The 19,417-nt window shown below is 41.2% G+C and overlaps 1 protein-coding gene across 1 annotated transcript in view; it reads right to left on the bottom strand.

Annotated features, from left to right (window-relative positions):
- The window catches only part of LOC117254170 (protein arginine N-methyltransferase 8), a 39,468-nt gene that overhangs the window by 7,120 nt on the left and 12,931 nt on the right, over positions 1-19,417 (bottom strand). Inside the window, exons 4-8 of the mRNA XM_033622229.2 lie at positions 11,899-11,962; positions 10,766-10,908; positions 8,550-8,637; positions 7,174-7,289; positions 693-843 (exon numbers count right to left, since the gene is read on the bottom strand). Coding sequence (XP_033478120.1) covers positions 693-843; positions 7,174-7,289; positions 8,550-8,637; positions 10,766-10,908; positions 11,899-11,962 — 562 coding nt within the window. The remainder of the gene's footprint in view (positions 1-692; positions 844-7,173; positions 7,290-8,549; positions 8,638-10,765; positions 10,909-11,898; positions 11,963-19,417) is intronic.

Here is a 19,417-nt window from a genome sequence, read left to right as displayed (position 1 = left end):
AAGTTTAGGACTTGGGACTTGACTTGTTAGTTGTCAGTCTCGACTTGGGACTTGAGTGCAAAGACTTGATGCTTACTTTTGACTAGCAAAACATTGACTTTGTCCCACATGTTATGATTACCCTCTCATATCTGCTGTCTGCTACAACCAGGAAATGGCTAGCTTAGCTTAGCTTAGCATAAAAACTTATGACAGAGGGAAACAGCTAGCCCGGCTCTGGTTGAAGGTACACATTTTAACCTAACTAATTAACACATCACCACACAATATTCTGTTGTACACTTTTTGTTCACTTGTTTGGCGGTGTGTGCTGCCACGCATTCAAACTGAGATCAATTTGTTATTAGTCATGAGGCCGTAACTTTCCCTTGTTCCCTTGCTGCGAATCAGGAGGGCTTGCTTCTTTTACATTGCAAATTTCATCTCTATGGGGCTCACTAAAGCCATCAAGGCAAGACAGCACATTAATGAGGAACCAAAAGCACCCACAGCTTCAGCACTCTGCTGTGCTGTCAGTAGCCTTGAGGGAGATACTGAACCTGACCTCTGAGTAGAGCTGTTTTATTGCTGTGAGGGCTGGTAAGAAGAAAAAGATTCTTTTTAAAATTTTAAGATTATCATTATAGTCACTGTAATATAATGCACACATACACCAAGATCCGTCTATGTATACTAAGAGAAAGGCATCTTACCAGTGGAGAAACCAGTCTTCTTATGACACTTGGTGAACTCGATGTTGAAGTAGGTGACCAGTGCATGGATGTAGTCGTTCCTCTGGATCTGCAGGCAGAACGCTGAGGTAAATGAGAGATCCTCAGCCTTCACTGTGTAGATGTCCACCTCCTGCAGGAGTAAAGAGACAGACTCTTCTCAAATATCTGGAGCACATATACAAAACCCTGACACAACAAGTCATTAGCCACATCAAGCTCTCCCCAGTCCCATCTTATTCTTTTTAAGAAATATTTAGACATTTTGGGAAGTATGTGTATTTGTTTTCTAAGATTTAGGTGAGAAGATCCCACTCTTATACCTGTTAAATATGAAGCCACTGCTGCTAGCAGCTGGTTAGCTTAGCACAAATACTGAAAATGAGGGAAACAGCTAGCCAGCTTAAAAACTGTGCAAAAACTAAAGTAGTGAAACAAATTGATGTAGATTGGACAAACTACTTCATTTCAGTTCATATGGACAAATGCCAGGAATGTTCTCGATCCACATGACTTGAGCTCGAGTCAGACTTGAGTCTCAAATTTGATGACTCGTCTTGAAAAAAAATCAAAGCTTGCTACTTGACATGGACTTTAACACCAGTGACTCGTAACTTTACTTTGACTTGAACCTTTTGACATGAAAATACTTGATACCTTCCCCCAGGTCCAAAGATTAAAAAGCATGTTATTTAAAAAGTGTGTCACCAATCAATTTGTTTCCCTTCATTTCCTGAAGCAACTAACTTTAATACTTTTCATTCACATCAACACATAAATCCCCAGATCCACTTTGTTTGAACAAATACCACAGCATCTAATCAAGCAGCAGGAAAGAACCATTAGGGACTAACATTATGTTACTGAGCACCAGCTGGAAAAAAAATCATTTTGTTTGTGTACAAAACTATATGGTGAAAAAAAACCTCAACATTTTAAGTTGCACAAAGAAAGGTAGGTCAAGGCTAATATTAACATACCAAAAAAACTTCATTTAAAAGCCTAGTCCTGATTAAACGCCTGGTCCCTTTTACTAGCCAGGTGTGGCTACACATTTTGACAAATAAACGCCTGTCTTTATGAGACGCCAGGTCCTTTGGATGTATAAAACCAGGTTGTTGGCTACCCACTTGAGCTAACGTTAGCTGCTTAGATTGCACATACAAATATAAATGCCTCAACCTTTTGTCGATATGGAGGTGTTACACAGCATGGTTAGATTCTTCACAGTTCAGCTGTTAAGCTCATTTTACTGAAACATGAGCACCAAATAAGTAATTTATTCAGATTTACCAGCCTGGTAAACAAGAGGGACAAAAGTGGCCTAAGGTCACACTATGTGTTCATTCCTAAATTACCTGGTGAGATATTCATATGCCCTTTGTCTGTAAGGGTCCAGCTATCAAAAGGGTTTTTCATAAAAATGAATCCAGTTTTGTGTGAAAGGAATTAAAGGCCTGTCCCACATAGACGCCTGTCCCTAATATACGCTGGTTAATTTAAGTGTTTCAACCAAATAATAGCCCTGTTCTATTAATTGAAGTTTTACAGTAGTCAGTGAGCTAATGCTTAGCTAACATTAGCTTAATAGCTAAGTGAATTTGTAACAAGCTTGTTTTAACAAATACATACAAAGTTTTAAAAGAATTCCTGTTTTTTTTTGTAAAATTAATGAATTATTGTACTGTTGTTAAAATCCCATCACGTTTGGTGAAGAGAGCATTATGACTTGTTTAGGACTCAAAATTCAAAGTTTAGGACTTGAGACTTGTCTTGGGACTTGCCTGTCTTGACCTGGGATTTGACTTGGAAGTTTGGTGCAAAGGCTTTAGGCTTACTTGTGACTTGCAGAACAATGACCTGTTTCCACCCTTGACAAATACAGTATACATAGAGAATTACACAACAGGTCAATGCAATGTATCACTGACTAGACATAACATTTTAAATAGTTAGCTTTAGATATGCTGGTAGTGCAATGTTTATTCCTTGGACAGAGCCAAGCTAGCTGTTTTTCCAAACTCTAAACCCAAACCCCACTGGGACTGACTTGATTTTTAGAGTTCAGACACAAGAACAGTATTGTTCTTCTCATTCAACTCTTGGCTAAAGAGCGGACAGCCTACAACATATTTTCCAACTGCCGAACCACTCCTTTACATTGTACTGTAGTTTTATTCTGACCTCAACCAGACCCTTGTTTTTGTGCTGTAGTAAAAACAAAATCAGGAAATACAACACAGCTTATATCTGCAGACATATAGAATCACCATTAGACTCCACTGTGCCGAGATCCTAATAACCATCTAGAATGAGGCCAGTAACTCTCGTGTAGGCGGAACAAGGGTAATATGCCTGGGATCATCTGGGAGCTCTAACTATTGTGAGGCTCCAGGTGTTCATGCATGCTGCTAGCAACCCCAAATCTGTAAATGTCCCCTGGTTCCATTCAGTTTAACAGGGTATCTGATAACCCATCGTCCCACTGGGCCATGTTTCAGAGAACAACATGTTATTCCAGATCCTGGTTTACTGTCGGCTGAACACCACTGCGCCGACGTATCATGTTAGCTTTGATCACTGAGTAACAGAGGGGAGTGCAGCTCACCTGAAACCCCTCAGTACCCTGCAGGGTAAACATGTAGGCAGAGGTGTGATAATCTTGTTTCATGTACCATTGACAATATTAGATATTCACTGCTAGCTTGCTGGCTTTGGTGCCAGATGCCATATTTACTGAGGATGAATGAGCCGTATGTTTGCTGGCAATAAAAACAATGCAGGTTTAATGTCAGATCCCCCCTGCTGTCTTTTGAAAATAATCACTCCCGTAAACACATTTACCACATATTTGCTCTGGTCATGCATTATAAACTTCTCAAAGTCACATTTCAAAGTTTAAGACAGCAATATTTTTCAGCCTTGCAATTACTCTAAAGGCAAAATAAAAATGTTAAGAGCAATATCATGCAGGTTGTGAAGGTAAATTAATTATTTTCTGCGAGATTATACTCTGCACTGATCCTCACTGAGTATTGCTACCAAAGCTTCGTGCAGCAGTTTAATAACATGAGGTCCTGTGTGTACTACTCCTTGGCTATACAACCTTAATGAGGTCAGTCAGTAATCCATTTAAAGACAGTAAAGTGTGTCAGTAGGGTATCATTGTTGTAAGGCTTTTTTTTTAGATCCAGAGACAAGCAGCATTTCCATCAGCTTCATAGAGATTTTTATTAAACTCTCATGACTGATGTCTTTGCTGGGCTTTATGTAATATCTCACTGAATTTAAAATGAAATGCTGTCTGATGGCAAAGGACATAAAAAAAAAAAAACTGGGTGCTTGACAATCAGCAACCTGAAGAAAGCAACGTTGAAGTCAAGGTATGATCGCACAACAATTTTCCAGCGGGACAGAGGTGAGACAGGGCAGAGCCGTCCAATCAATGCCAGTGATAAGAAGGTCACAACGACAAGGAGCACAATCAGGAAGACTAGACAGGCTGCTATTGACATGCATGGCACAGCAGTCTGATCAGTCTAATCCACACAGTGAGAGGCACAGACAGGGCAACAGCTACACATCAAGGTCGTACTCATACCAGCAACAGCATGTCACACAATATGTTTACTAATCAATCAATGTCAATGAGTAGTTATGGCTAATGTATGTGTGTGTTCCACCACTGTAATTATGCATTATAGTTTATAATCGCCACCTTAATTAGCATTCTCTGCTAATGTGTTCACATTGTACAGTTTAATCACTCCTTATCACAGACTGTATGGTCGATTTGTTTAATTCTGACACGTTTCTTTTCAGCTGACAAATGAACGAGCATTAGAAAACAGTGGTAACTGTGTGTTGTACGGTACATACTTTGGTAATAATCAGGGATTTAAATGTTGAGAAAACAATGTCACCACAAGCTCCATTTAGTAGCTGCTCTTGGGCTTTTGATTATATCATATGCTCTTTATCACTAGATGGAATTTTCCCTGTTGTCATGGTGATGTGCATGTTCAGATTTCCATTTTTCTGAGCACTTACATCCAATCCACTTTATTTACAAAGTACATCTAAAAACAACAGTTGACCAAAGTGCTGTACAGTCAAAAATAACAAAAAAAAGAACACAATAACTTCGATGTACACGTTAGCTCAAAAAAGGTGGGGATATGGCTGAGAGCTCCAGAAAAGCCAGTAAGTGGACCTTGTTACTCATTAGCGGATTGCACCTTTCAGTCCACCATGGCTAGAAAGTCCTTAAAGCTACAGTAGATGGCCTGACTTCTATGAAAAAAATAACTTATTATGTTTGCTGAAATTATTACTATATCCAGACAATAGTACATGAGACTGATAGTTTGTGCAAAAATCATGTCCCTCTGGCTCCTCCTAGTGCTCCAAGTAACTTTTGCAAGAATCTTCCGTGCCTGAATGAAATAACCAATCAGATCCAGAAGTCTGTATCCCAGGATCAATCACTGCTTCTGCCAGAGGATTTTTTTCACCAAGTATTTGTCTGATGTACCACTGTCAGGATATAGTGACATTTTCAGCAAATATGACAAAAGTTTTTTTTTTAATTTACCCACTGTGGCTTTAAAGTGCTCAGGAAAAATGGAAAGTTTGAAAGTAACTTGATATGATATCAAATATAAGTACTGAATGTAAAAATACAAGTAATTGCTGATAATAAAAAAGCAAGCTTTTAGAATTTTGAGAACTACAAAGTATATTTATACTTTAAAAACGCAGTATACATTACACTTGCAGAAAAACAAGTTTTTTCACAACTTAATGAAAAAAAATCCAGTTTTTCCTTCGCTCCCATTCTTTTACTTATGCATCTGTCCCTTTCTTCTACCTTTCTTCCTCCCTTTCTTCTCTATTTTGTAGTAAGTAACTACTGCTCAGGGAAAATGTGTTGGAGTAAAATTATACATTTTATTGAGGAAGTGCAATGGTGTAAAAATAAAAGTTGACAAAAATATAAAAACTCAAGTACAGTACAGATACTCCAAATAATCAAAGTAATATTACTTAGTTACATTACAACAGTAGAGCTAACTGCTAATGTCACTGTGGTAACATGCTCACAGTGACAATGCTAACATGCTGATGCTAAGCAGGGTAATCATTACCATGACAGCCATTTTAGTTTGGTGTCCTAGCATGCTAACATTTGCTAATTAGCACTGAACACAAAGTACAACTGAGGCTGATGGAAATGTCATTATTTTTTGCAGGTATTTCTTAATGAACTTAAATAGAATGCTCGAGGAATGGCTCCTGAAATGATAACGACAAATGAGGGAACATTTTACCTCTCATGGTTCCCTTGTCTCAAAGTCAGCAGGTTTTTTTTAATGGATTTTTGGTTAGACGCCTGCAATATGGTCAGTGGTTAACACAAGCTTAAGAGACATTTTGTTATATGATGTAAAATACACAGTAAATACCCCCCAGGTGGTTGCTGGCATGCGGCTACATGAGACTACAGAACAACATCATGCTACACCGGTTTAAAAGTCTTGATAGGGTCATCGGTGGCTTAGTGGTAGAGCAGGTGCCCCACGCACAAGGCTGTTGCTGCAGCGGCCGGGGTTCGAGTCTTGCCCGTGGCCCTTTGCTGCATGTCACTCCCTCTCTCTCTCCCCCTTTCACGCTAGACTGTCCTGTCAATTAAAGGCTAAAACGCCCAGAAAAATATCTTTAAAAAAAAACAAAGTCTTGTTATAGTGGAGACGTTAGCTTCTTAGTGTAGTTTGTTTATACCCTGATGTTAGCATTTTACCCCTGGAGATTGCATTAAGGCTTCAGTAATCTTTAAAGTGGTGTTAATCTGTGAGGATTATCTTGCTGAACAACATGTAGAAGTATAGTCATTTTTTGGCAATAATCCAACATCCAGTGGAAAAGTCCCATTGACTTTTGGACAAGGGAATCACTGCAATGCTAACTTCCGCAGTGGCCTACAGAAAAATGTTGTCCTTGGGGCACTCTGTGTTGGACAAACTGAAATCTGGATCAAAACAGGCAGCTAGATTCAAAGTAAGGGGATTGCAAAGTGAGGTTAGTCAAGTTTTTATCCTGAGGGAGACATGAATGTATGCACCAAATTTAATGACAATACATGATGAAGTTGTTGAGAAATTTCACTCAAAACCACCAATGTTAATCTCATGGTGGCGCAAGAGGGAAGTCAGCAAATCACCAAAGTCACAGGCATTCATTCATCTATATCTGTACCAAATTACATGCCAATCCATTCAGTTAAGAAATATTTCGGTAGACAGACTAATCGACCGACTAACATGCTGCCATGCCATCCCAAGAAAACTGTATACACCAATGTAAATTATCATCTGACCTGCACTGGGTCTACAGCTGACATTTAGTCAGGCTTTGTGGTGAACTGATCTACCATTAACCAAAACACTGTCAGTATTTTACTCACCTTGATAAGGCAGGAGTTGGTCACCACCTGTTTGGGGTCCACTACGTCCACCAGTGGCTCCTTCATGGCCACATTTCGGATACAGGTCATATCGAAGCCATATACGTTCTCCCACCCTGGTAGACACAGCATCACTGAGTTACTCCGCCAGCATGTTTTCAGTTACTCTTTATAAACTGCAAACACATGATATACTGTAGTTCTCTTCTTTTGATTCAGTTTACTCAATTTTCGAGGGTGGGGAAAGCTGCAGGGGATTCAAACAGTCGGGCTGCAGCTGTAAAACAACACCAGTCTGGGTCTTAGTCACAGAGCTTCCCAGAATACTGTGATGTATGACCCTGGAGTTAGACCTCCTGTCAGTTTGGAACAATTTTCATTTTGACGGACGAAAGTCACATTCTGTTCGGGGATAATTTGTAAACACGGGCCTCCTTGAACGCAGCCTCCACTCTTGCATTGAATATCCCTGCAGCTTTAGCTAAACCATTCCATACATTATTCATTAAGCTCCTTAAGATAGAGTGTGAGCAAACATCTCTATCATGACCCAAAAGGAGAGAGCTACTTGAGAGCTTAGGAGAGCGGGTGATAATCAACAGGTCACAAACCCCAGGGGAATTGCAGTGTACTGTATTTGCATTTTTTGCTGCCCACTTAACTAAGGCAGTGTGAAGCCCAGAGAAACACTAATGACCACAGGATGCTCTTAGAATACTGGAGTGCTTCAGCGGGCCACTTAGAATTCAGCCTAAAGGTCATATTTGGCCCGGAGAGAAAGAAGTTTGTGGTCAATATGTGCACTCGTCAATTTGTGTAAACTTCACACACACTCAGAAACTAAAGTATCCTGACATCATTGGAAAGCATTGTGATGCAGCGAGCCAATGTGATTATGACTTTCCCATGGTGCAGTGTGGTTGTATAATTTCCCAGATGTATGGGGGAGTGTGAGTAGGTGGCCTGTTGGCTATTGTTCTTTTTCTGTGCCTGTTGTCATCTAGGTTGTGCACTGGCTTAACACTGACTCTAATGCTTTGGGTCCAGCAGCAAAACATCGCCCACAGTCCTCCTGGCAGGTTCAGAGTGGGAAGATACAGCGATGGAGAGCCTTGTTGACTTATAATATCAATTATCTCCCCCAGTGTTATGCCTGAGGAAAAGTTCAAAATCATTTGCAGAGCTGGATAGGCTGCGTATGAGTGCGCCCACAGTTGTGTGAGTACAACATGGTTCATTTACAATGTAAAGACATAATCCTGGTTGTAGCCTGCCAAGAGCTGTGCAGAGTACACTGAGAGCAGTGCAAGTAAGTGCCATCCCACAGTCCAGGTTCAGGTGATACACACATACCCAGCCCCACACACTGAACTTACAGTGTATTTTGAAGTCTTTGTACTGCCTGTCCTCTATGGCCACCACGTACAGGGAGGCACGGTCAGGAAACATTAATCCACCGGGTTTCTGTTTGACAAATGAGGCAAGGAAATACGTCTGCAATTAATCCCGAACACATTATAAAAGATCTACATTACAGCTTCGGTGACATTTCATTCCTCTGCCAAGTACAGCACAAGTTTAAATTATGATGTTATTGCTCCCTCTGCGCACAGACTGGAATAGCAGAGCTGTTCATGATGTATAACTACAGGACTGACCATTATTTTCCAATAACATAAGATAATAAACAATAAACAATAGCCTAATATGAGTCGTGGTGGTTAATAATGTAACAGTCCTGTTATTGAGATTTCTTATTAATATAATATGTCTCCTCAATCCTTGCATTTTTTCCTGTTAATGTAATAAATACTGCATTATTATATTAACAATAAAGTTTTGTTTTGTTTTTTTTAAGATATTTTTGGGGCATTTTTGCCTTTATAGATAGGACAGTTAAGCGTGAAGGGGGGAGAGAAAGAGGGGTAATGACATGCAGCAAAGGGCCACAAGCTGTAGTCGAACCCAGGCCGCTGCGGCAACAGCCTTGTACGTGGGGCGCCTGCTCTACCACTAAGCCACCAACGCCCCATTTTAACAATAAAGTTAATGTATCTCTGGTTTCAGCTGTAGCAACATAGGTATTAAACTATCCCCCATCAGGGGAGCTGATATTATACAGTACATATATATAATTAAAGTAAAATTACAGTGTATTTCAACATGGTGGAGTTCCCATAAATGAGTTTATTGTGACTCTATGGGTCACTCTATCTCTGCCAATAAATGTGAGTTTATAGCATCTATTAACGAAGCTCTATACAACATCAGAGCATTAATAAAGCAGCAAACAACTATTTACTATGCACAGTTACAGTGGAGTAATGGCATCCTGAGCTGCAAGTTTTTTCGAAGATGGCGAAAGCATGTCCCGCCCTATGCTGCCTTACTCTGACTCTGACTGGCTTACCCTGATATTATTACCCTAACCTTAACCCAGGGGTCGGCAACCTTTACTAACAAAAGAGCCATTATTAGCCAAAAAATGGGAAAAAAAATATTTGTGGGCATGTTTGAGCCTCCTAATAAAAGTAACATAGTCTTTTAAGATGAATTTACTGATGGATCTAAATGAGCATTCATTGATATGTTTTAGCACAAGGTGGCTCCTCTACAGTGGGCTGTTTTTGGTTATTTGGTACTTTAACGTTGCAGCATGACTCATGACTACTGTAGCCATCGCTAGTGGTGTTTTTAGAGGAAAAGGCGCCAGGCCACAAATGTAGGATGCACATTTTAGGTTAAAAAAAATTAGAATTTTTTTTTAATTGTTGTATAGCCATGCATTTTTACAGTTGAAGATTGTATGAATCACTTTAAGCCTACAACAATGAATTATGTTAAGAAAAAACAAGTTAATCACTTCTGTATAATTATCTGTCAAAGCCACAGGGAGCCACTGGAGAGGGGCTTCAGAGCCACATGTGGCACTGAAGCCGCAGGTTACCTACCCCTGCCCTAACCAATTTTACTCTTTATGCCTAAACCTAAATAATCCAACCAATGAAGGCAACACGTACTAGCCAATCAGAGGGAGAGCAGGGCAGGTCATGTTTTCACCATCCTAGGCAAAAAATTTGGCTTATTATTGAAGAGTAGAGCCCAACTTCCAGTTCCCAACTGGTTTATATTGTTAGCTTTGTTAACACTGTTGCCATTGTTAGCACTGTTCACTCTGTTAGCATCTTTAGCTACTAGCCACCGGCTCAGCTACCTCCATGTTGAGAGCCATGTGCAGATATCCACTGAATCATAGATACGCTCTAAATATTGTACAGAGCTCCTTTAATTAGGACTTGTCACCTTATCATAAGAGACAGCATGCTTATTTTCCCCATACTATGAATAAAGCTTAAAAATTACAAAACTAATAATTTTTAACTAACTTAATTATAATTTTTTAAACACAAATGTCAACCTATGTTAGGATCGGGATTGTTACAGTACTTGCTAGTAATATTACTACATTTGTGATTCACCTCATGGTCACAGTGATGGTTTATTTCATCCCAGGGCTATCAGTTCCTGATGTTACTGCAGATGACATCATGTCCACACACACACCAACATACACACACTCCACACATCCTACCAGCCACTTGTCCCTGGCAAAGATGACGGTGTTGAGCATGGATTCGTAGAAGAGGCAGTAGCCCATCCACTCAGATATTATGATGTCAACCTTCTCAACGGGAAGCTCCACCTCCTCCACCTTTCCTTTGAAGATGGTGATCACTGCAACACACAACATATCTATAAAGTCATAACCAGTGCTCATATTTTGATAAAAAGTGTCTTACTCAAATGTTACAGGGTTTGTAAAAGGAGTGACGATGCTTTAAAGTGTATTTACAAGTATGTAGGACATGTTGAAATGCAGATTTATGTGTCCAATTAGACAACGTTATATCAGTGTGTGCAAGAAATCAACTGGCGTGTGATAAAAGCAAAAGAAAGATACAAAGAAACAAAGTGAGAGCGGTGACACATCAGTTGGTACAGTATGTGCAGACATGGTGTTCTTATGGAAATCACGCCAGCTGGGGTTTATAATAGATGACTGGATCTTTGCCCTCTGCGAGATTAGCTGACTTCAGCTTTGTTTGTTCTGCCTTGAGAAGAAGTTATTGAAGAGTTTTCCTGCTGATACAAAGTGTCTGTCAGGATGACATGCAAACCCTGTTAACCCCTACTGGTGATTGCTTCCTGCTTATTCACTGTCTGAGAATCAGAGCGAACATTAAACTCTCCTTTCAATTAATGGTGCGTACTTGATATTCATAGGTTCATAGACAGAACACTGGCTGACGGGGTGGTTTATGGGGCTATCATTTGGTAGATGCACAGTCAGTAACTTGGGAGTAAATTTGCTCTCAAAGTTACAGAGGTGTTATGATTTAAACATATGCTTTGAAGTTACATAAGTTGGCAGCATGTTTGTGCAAATGAATACAAATGAGGCGGCCCGGTGGCGTATGGACTGATGAATGCAGGATCAGAATGAGGCTGTCCGCACAGATGAACGATCATTCAAAATCCTGAACAGTGGGCACCCATCACTGCCTCTCTTTCTCTCCTCATGCCCCCCCCCCCCCCCCCCCCCCCCCCCCCCCCCTCCTCATTCACTATGTATGTCACGACTATAAGCTAGTTTGTTGCTCTCCTCTCTCAGATAAAGTGCAGTGTCATCAGAACGGAGAGGAGGGGAACAGCTGCAGCTCTTACCGCTGTCGAGGTGGTTGGACTTGATGATCCTCTCTGAGTACTCTGATATACTGGAACACTCAATCTGGCCAGGGAAAAAAAAGACGGAAAAATATTCAATAACCATTCAATAACAAGCATGATTTGATGAAGGGCTGTGATGCTTTGGGAAGAATATCTTTAATGGGATGTTTACTTCACCTGCAATAACATGCCCTCAGAGTGCCTGTAATGCAGAGTCGGTAAACTTTAAATGTTTCTGCTGTACTGATGTTTACAGGAACGCCTCAGATAAAAGCTCAGATCAGCAGAAATAGACCAGCCCAGACGCCGGAATAAAATGTTGCTGTTGTACATTTCTGCAAACCACTGATACACTGATGATACATTACATGTGTACATTTTATCAATATTTCCTCTGTAAATGAGGTCAGATTACATGTATACGAGCTGAGTTCCACCTCAGGAAGAGGAGGGAATGGTGAATGGCGTGAAATCTACACAAAATGGCTGCCAAGCACCCTAACTGGCCAACCTGATCCAGCAGACCATTGTTCAAGACCAGTGACATTTCCAGCAGGTTTCATGCTGACTAAACTGTGTTTTTTCACAGCGATGTCAAAACATTTCCTGCCATATTTTTAGCAACCAAACCATTTTTTTAAGCGTTTTTCAACGTGATCCATTCTTAACCCTACCCAAGTGTTTTGTGCCAAAACCTAACCACACTTTAACCACAGTGTTGTCACAACATAGCATTGAAAACTGCTCAGTAAAGAAACATTTAAGCTTCAATATATCTGCTACATATGAAAGATACAAATTTAATATGGCGTGGTCTGGGAAAATATTCATTATTCAATCATTTTCTGTAACCGCTTATCCTGTTGGGGGTTGTGTGCTGGAGCCTATCCCAGCTGATGGTGGCCAAGACGTGGGGTACACCCTAGTCAGGTCACCAGTCAGGACTGACACATAGAGACAGACAACCATTCACACTCACATTCACACCTACGGCCGATTTAGAGTCACCAATTAACCTGCATGTCTTTGGACTGTGGGAGGAAGCTGGAGTACCCTGAGGCAAACTCTGCAGAGAAGGGCTCCCTGACCCAGAGCTTGAACCAGGAGTCCTTTTTCTGTGTGGTGACAATGCTAACCACTGCACCACCATGCCACCCGTAAAATGTACAGATGGCTCAAATTAAAGAAAGATGCAAAGAGATTCCAGGAACATCCCATCACTTCTATGATTTACATCCTGATATTTGCAGTCTATCATATGCTTTGCTACATTAGACAGCTGGAGTTGTAACAGGTAGCCCCTTAAGACTAGCACTGGAAAAAGTAAAAAAAATAGTTGAATAGTCTAGTTGCTCTGGCTTCCTGTCCCTGTCTTCAGCCCCTACTCACTTTCCCCAGGTCTTGTACTCTTCTCTTACTCCTCCACACCTGCTATCCTCAAACCATCCACTAGATGCCCTCAGACTCTCTTGCCAGTCCTGGTCACCTGACATCTCCTCCCACCTGCACACCTGTTCCCATTTTCCTCATCAGGCTGCAGTTACCTGACTTTCCCTGCATGCTTTCTCACCTGTTTCACTTTACCTCATCAGCCCTGCAGTTTTTTTCCCTCAAACCATCCCAGTTTGTTAAAGATTTGTTATTTTCCTGCTGTGTACTATTGATTTTGATTGATTCAGCCTAGCCTGAACCTTAACCTGGACCTGTATCAGTCTGATTCATGGACTTGTGACTCTCTGTCTAACCTTTTTGGATGTGTTTGCCTGTTTGGACTGCTCATCTGGTTTTGACCCTCGTCTACTCATGATCAGGTAAGGTCTTGTACCATTTTATTTGATTAATAAAGCTCTGTATCAGTCTGCATAGTAGTCTGTATGTGGGTCCTATTCCAGTTCCCCTGCTTACTTACTGTGATTGCTTCATTATAGGTCTTAGTCCTGCATGAGAAATCCAACTTAAAGGGGCAAAAAGCGAAATCGTTTCACCGCTAGTTTTGCTGTTGTGCACTGCCTGTAGACCAAAACAAAGTGTGTCATGAGCCACTCCCCCCTCTCGAACAGTGTGTTAAATGAGCGGGCAGCTGGCTCGCGGGCTGCCTGCTAGGCTAAAACATGGCTCTCACTCACGGAGAAGAGTAGGAACGTTCGCGTTAGCTCCCGGATCCCCTAGCCGGGATCCGAGTCGGCTAGAGCCCGCCAGGCTGCCCGCCTGGCTCGCGGGCTGCTCAAGCTCCGGACATTAATCCATCCCGGCGTTTCCTCCGCAGCCTCCACTTCACCCAGCTTCACTCAGCTACCCAATAAACCCGCTGCTTCTTCCCACTATAACGTGAAGCGATGTTTTAGCCTGGTGGGCAGCCCGCGCGCCAGCTGCCCGCTAGGCTAAAACATCACTCTCACTCACGGAGAAGAGGAGGAACGGTGTTAGCACTAGCTGAGACGGCTGCCACCGACTACTGGAGTAACTTACAGCTATGGAGCGCTTCTATCAGCTCTTCTAGTCACTGAGCCTCGCCTCCATCTCAGCACATATATTACAAAATTCACATTCACATGAACGTACATGAACACGCAGCCGGACCAGCTTGTAAACAATGGGCTGGAGATCAACACAGAGAGAGAGTGTGTGAGGTCATGCTATACTCCAGAAGAAATTACACCTCTAGTTCTTCATATAGCAATTTTTTAATTTCTCCAATCTAGAAATGATGAATTTCGCTTATTGCTCCTTTAAGTATTAGCAGCAAACGTCAAGTAAATACTTGTTATGTCCCCGTGACCCATATATTGTTATACATGACATTATTCAACTGCTAATACTGATGCTTCAGAGTATTGGAAGTAGCATAGTTCCTGTTGTAGCTGATGAAGGTATAGCTTGTTTTAACTTCCTTATTGTTAAGTTGTTTAGTCCACTGATTCCTAACCAAGGGGTCGAGCCCCTCCAAAGGGTCACAAGATAATTTCGGGGGGACATAAGGTTATTAATGGAAGAGCAGCAGAGAAAAAAAACTAAGGTCTGCGAAACAAATTTATATTCATTTTTTGACAGATGTTTTGCTTTAGGAAATGATAGATGATTTGACCTCTTTGGCTGTTGAACATTTATTTGAAGACCATGTGACAAGTTAAAGTGGAAATGACCCTTAGGTGGAACTGTTAACAACTCATAATCATCTGAAATGTGACGAGGTGCTTCAACTTCACACTGCTTTGTTCTGAGAGGTCTAAAAGGTTGGAAACAACTGGCTTCATCTTTAACAATAAATAGTATTTTAAAGCTTATTATTTTCTTTATGTAATATCTTAATTTGAAAAGTAACTATAGATGTTAAATAAATGCTCTGGAGTAATAAGTAGAAGATTTCCCCCTGAAATTGCAAATATTTTTATGTATAAATGTGTGCTTCAAAAGCACAGCTCACAATTTTCTCTTAATGAACTCTGATGTCCCTTCATGTCCAACAAGACAAGCAGAGGATATTTATTTTCCCTATTACCGCACAACACTTGGGCAATATGCTTTGAAACACAGAGGACCATTACTCTGGAACACCAGTCCTCACTTCATTAAAAGCTGCCCATCATTACTCTCATTTAAATCTAATATGAAAAGACATATTATGTGTTATGTGTATGTGTCTGTTTCATTTACGATTATTATATTATCTTGTTTTGTCTGTTATATTCCCATGTTCAGGAGAGAAATATTATTTGTAATATAATAGATTGAAATTCTAGAAGGGAAGTTTGCACTCTATGCTACTTCGGGTTTCTTACCTCTCCTGCACAATCCCTGCCATTTTATTTTTATATACTTGTTTTTAATCATATCTTTTGTGCTAATAAAATTCAAATTCAAAAACATAGCTGAGTAGAGGTATAAAGCAGCATAAATAGTAAAGTCCAAGTCCCTCAAACTTGTACTCAGTAATTGAATAAATGCACTTTCCACCGCTGATAAAGAAGGATGATGCTATTGTGTAGATATTATCAGGATGCTATTTTTTCTTCAGAGGGTTAATGGAAGAGTGATGTTCACTACTGTATGTCCCGTGTGTGGTCCATACAGGCGATGGCAATCCCGTCTCCTCTCGCTCTCCAGGGATTTATCACAGTGAGCACCAATTCCTGTGTAATTTGGAGTAAAGACAAGTCCGGAATTGAGTCTTTATTTTTGATTTATTGCTCCTGGCATAAACGTCTGTCCAACACTGCAGCCACCATAATGTGCTCTCTGGGGTAGAAAACAAGGTCATGTTTGTTATGTATCTCTCTGTGGATGGCTTCCAGCGCAGCGCTGCTGAATACAACCTCACTTGAAAAAGATTTCAAAATCAAAGACTGGGCAGATGGACCTTTGCCAGTTTTAAGAAAAGGGATGGGACGTGGGGACACAATAGCTCACCGGCTTTGTGTTTGTGAAGACATTTTGCTGAGGGATTTTTTTTCCCCCGTCTGCAGCATTTGATAGCAATAAGGAGCTTTTTATCACTTACAGTGTGTTTGTGACTTAGTGAGTTTGACAGCAGCAGGTGCACCGGGGTTAATTTTACATTGCAAGAAGCGTCCTGCAAAAAGCTGAAAATAGAAGAAGATAAAAGAATCCAAAGGGATAGAAATTACAAGGTGACCAGCATCAGTGCCTGTCTCTAAAACGCTGCCAGAGCATCTTACTTTAAGTAATTAAGGTGAAGATTAGTCGCTGCTCAACTGCAACCAGCCATTTAGCGCCAATGGGACCTTCAACTTCTAGTTTCATTAGTCTTTTGACATTTTAAATTCTTTTAAATTATCCTCACCCCACTGCTTTCTTTCCTTTCGTCTTATTGCTCTCCTCCTTCTCTCTAAACCCACATCTCTGTCGCATTTAACTCTGTGCCCTTTCTGTTATACCTTTTCTTTTCTGTCCTCTTTTTTCCCCTCCGACTTCTGAGCTCTCCGCTTGACACACTGTGTACTTCCTGTTCTGCCCACCAATGCATGACTGATTTATCGAGGTGCCAGCAATAACAGAGTTATAACATCATAAAAGCTCCTCCATTCATCAGAATAAACTCAGGACACTTTTAGTAAACAGCTCCCAAACAAAATGAGAACATAATTCAGGAGGAGGCATTTGTCAATACCAACCTCTTATAGCATCAGTGAGCCTGAGAGTATAGATTTTCACCTGAGTGTTTGTACACTCTGTTCTACCTACCCTGGGACTCTGTTTGTCAGAGGTGTGTGGACTTATTCAGGCTGCAAGAGATCCATCTGGTCGTAATCAAGCAGGGGACTCGAAAGAACTCTAGGTGCTGTGGATTGTAGAAAAAAAACAAAAAATGGGCAAAGCCAGGCTGGGACCCTCGTGGAGAGAGAAGGCTGAAAAATAGGGGTACTCAGCTGTTGCCTCGGACTGTCATGGAAGAATAAGGTCTACGAGGGCTTTTATTTGGAGGCAGAAATGGATTGGATATGCTGTATGAGCAATACACCAAGGCTCAATCCAAATACACTCCTTGCCTCTACCACGTAACCCTTTCCCCTCTGTTTTCTGCGTTCACGTCTAGGGTGATTCTTGTTGGGATAGAAGGGTAGGGTGAAGTTTTGGGGCTACATGGCCCTTTTCAGAGGCACACTCCAAACTGAGAGTTATGAGAAAGGGTTAGGTTAAGTAACAGAAGAAACCTACAAACGTATTTCCTTTGTCAATAACATTTTTTTTTTTTTTTTAAGTTTTTTTTGGGGGCATTTTTGCCTTTAATGCACAGGACAGGCAAGTATGAAAGGGGGAGAGAGAGAGGGAATGACATGCAGCAAAGGGCCACGAGCTGGATTCGAGCCCGGTCCGCCACGGCAACAGCCCTGTACATGGGGCGCCCGCTCCACCACCAAGCCACCGACGCCCCATTAATAACATTTTTTTTGCTGATGCTCAGGTAGCTAACATTACATTGTTATTGCTGATATTTGCATGACAATCCCACATTTTGACATACTATGTCATGTGATGACTAAAATTTAACTTAAGTTGAGCAGCAAAGTTGCTGCATTGTAACCACTCCGCTAATACCAGTGCAGACTGGCAGGGTATTTGGATGCTAGTTGCCTTTTTATCTGGTTGCCCTGTCTCAGCCAGAATACGCCCGCATCTACCATGCCAAATTGGGCCCAGATTTGGCAACCAGCACTGGGCAGGACCCATTTTGGTGCTGGTCGGCGATTCATACACCTGCTGTTTGTCAGCTGGAATTGGCCCGTAATTGCTGATACTGATACTCGCTGATACTAGTGAATGAGACGCATCTGTTATACAGGCCAAAGCTGACTCACATTTGGCACCATGGAGCCGAAACACAGCCAAGTCACTCAGCTGGAATTGGGCTGAGTTCTATGACCAGAATTGAAAAGCTAATGTTAGGCTATAAACAATAATATAATATAATAATAATATAAACACACTACAGCCTCAGTCTTAACGTCACCATCACAACAAGGCTGTAGCCTGTGTTCAACATGGTGACTGTAGTCTTATTTAACCACTTGTTAGCAACCGCCTTTTTAAAGACACCTGAAAATTCAGAATTCACAAGTGGGGTTATTACTAATGTATTTTCTGTTGTAAAACAAAATGTAAAAGTCTCTTAAGTTTGCGTTAACCACAGACCTCTATTTCATCTAACCAAAAACCTATTCAAAAAAACCCACTGACTTTGAGATGGAGGAACCGGGAGTGCTAAAATGCTACCTCATTTCTGGGTTTAAGGACTGATTCCTGCTCCATCCTGTGAAGCTCATTTGATTGATAAAGTGAAACTTAAAATCTGTGGATATTCTCATTTATCCAGGTCAATTCCATTCTGGCAACAATTTAATCGTAGGCAACTGGACTTTGATTTTGTCTTCTAGACAAAATCAAAGTCCAGTTGCCTACGATTTAATTGTTGCCAGAATGAAACTTAAAATGTGAATGAATCACAATAAACACAATAAAAGATATCATCATGGATATATCCTTCTATTTTGCAGCAGAACATACATCCTGATATTAAATTCTGCCCTTCGCTTTCTAGCTGAGGACTCTCGTTTCCCCACTGAGCATACAGGGTGTAGGGACTTGACATTAGCACTGCTTCCCTGGAGCAGCCCTATTCTCTGCCGCCTATTAGTGGAGGACCAGTCAGGGGGCTGCTGGTGGCACCTGTCAACTGCTCACACACAACACCCATTCACCTGCCCATTAAAAACCAGACTGTATGAACTGTGTAAACAAACAGGAATGCCTAGTATTACACCAGGGGTATGCATGTGAACATGAGATAGGAGTGCATGTGTGTATTTCTGCGATAATAAGTGCTGCCAACATCAGCTGTCTAATTGGCAACGATTCCTCGTCATCACTCTCTGAATCTCTGTTGGAGGAGGCAGCCATTAGCCATGTGTCCATCAGTGTCACGCTTCAGCTGGAGCACCGAGGCCTCGAGGCGTGTTTAGGGTCAACACACCCTCACATGGTGCCTCTTGCACCTCTC

Source organism: Epinephelus lanceolatus, chromosome 5, assembly GCF_041903045.1.
Source record: "Epinephelus lanceolatus isolate andai-2023 chromosome 5, ASM4190304v1, whole genome shotgun sequence".
Classification (NCBI taxonomy): domain Eukaryota; kingdom Metazoa; phylum Chordata; class Actinopteri; order Perciformes; family Serranidae; genus Epinephelus; species Epinephelus lanceolatus.
Note: the sequence above shows the minus strand (reverse complement) of the source record. Positions and strands in the feature narration are given on the sequence as shown.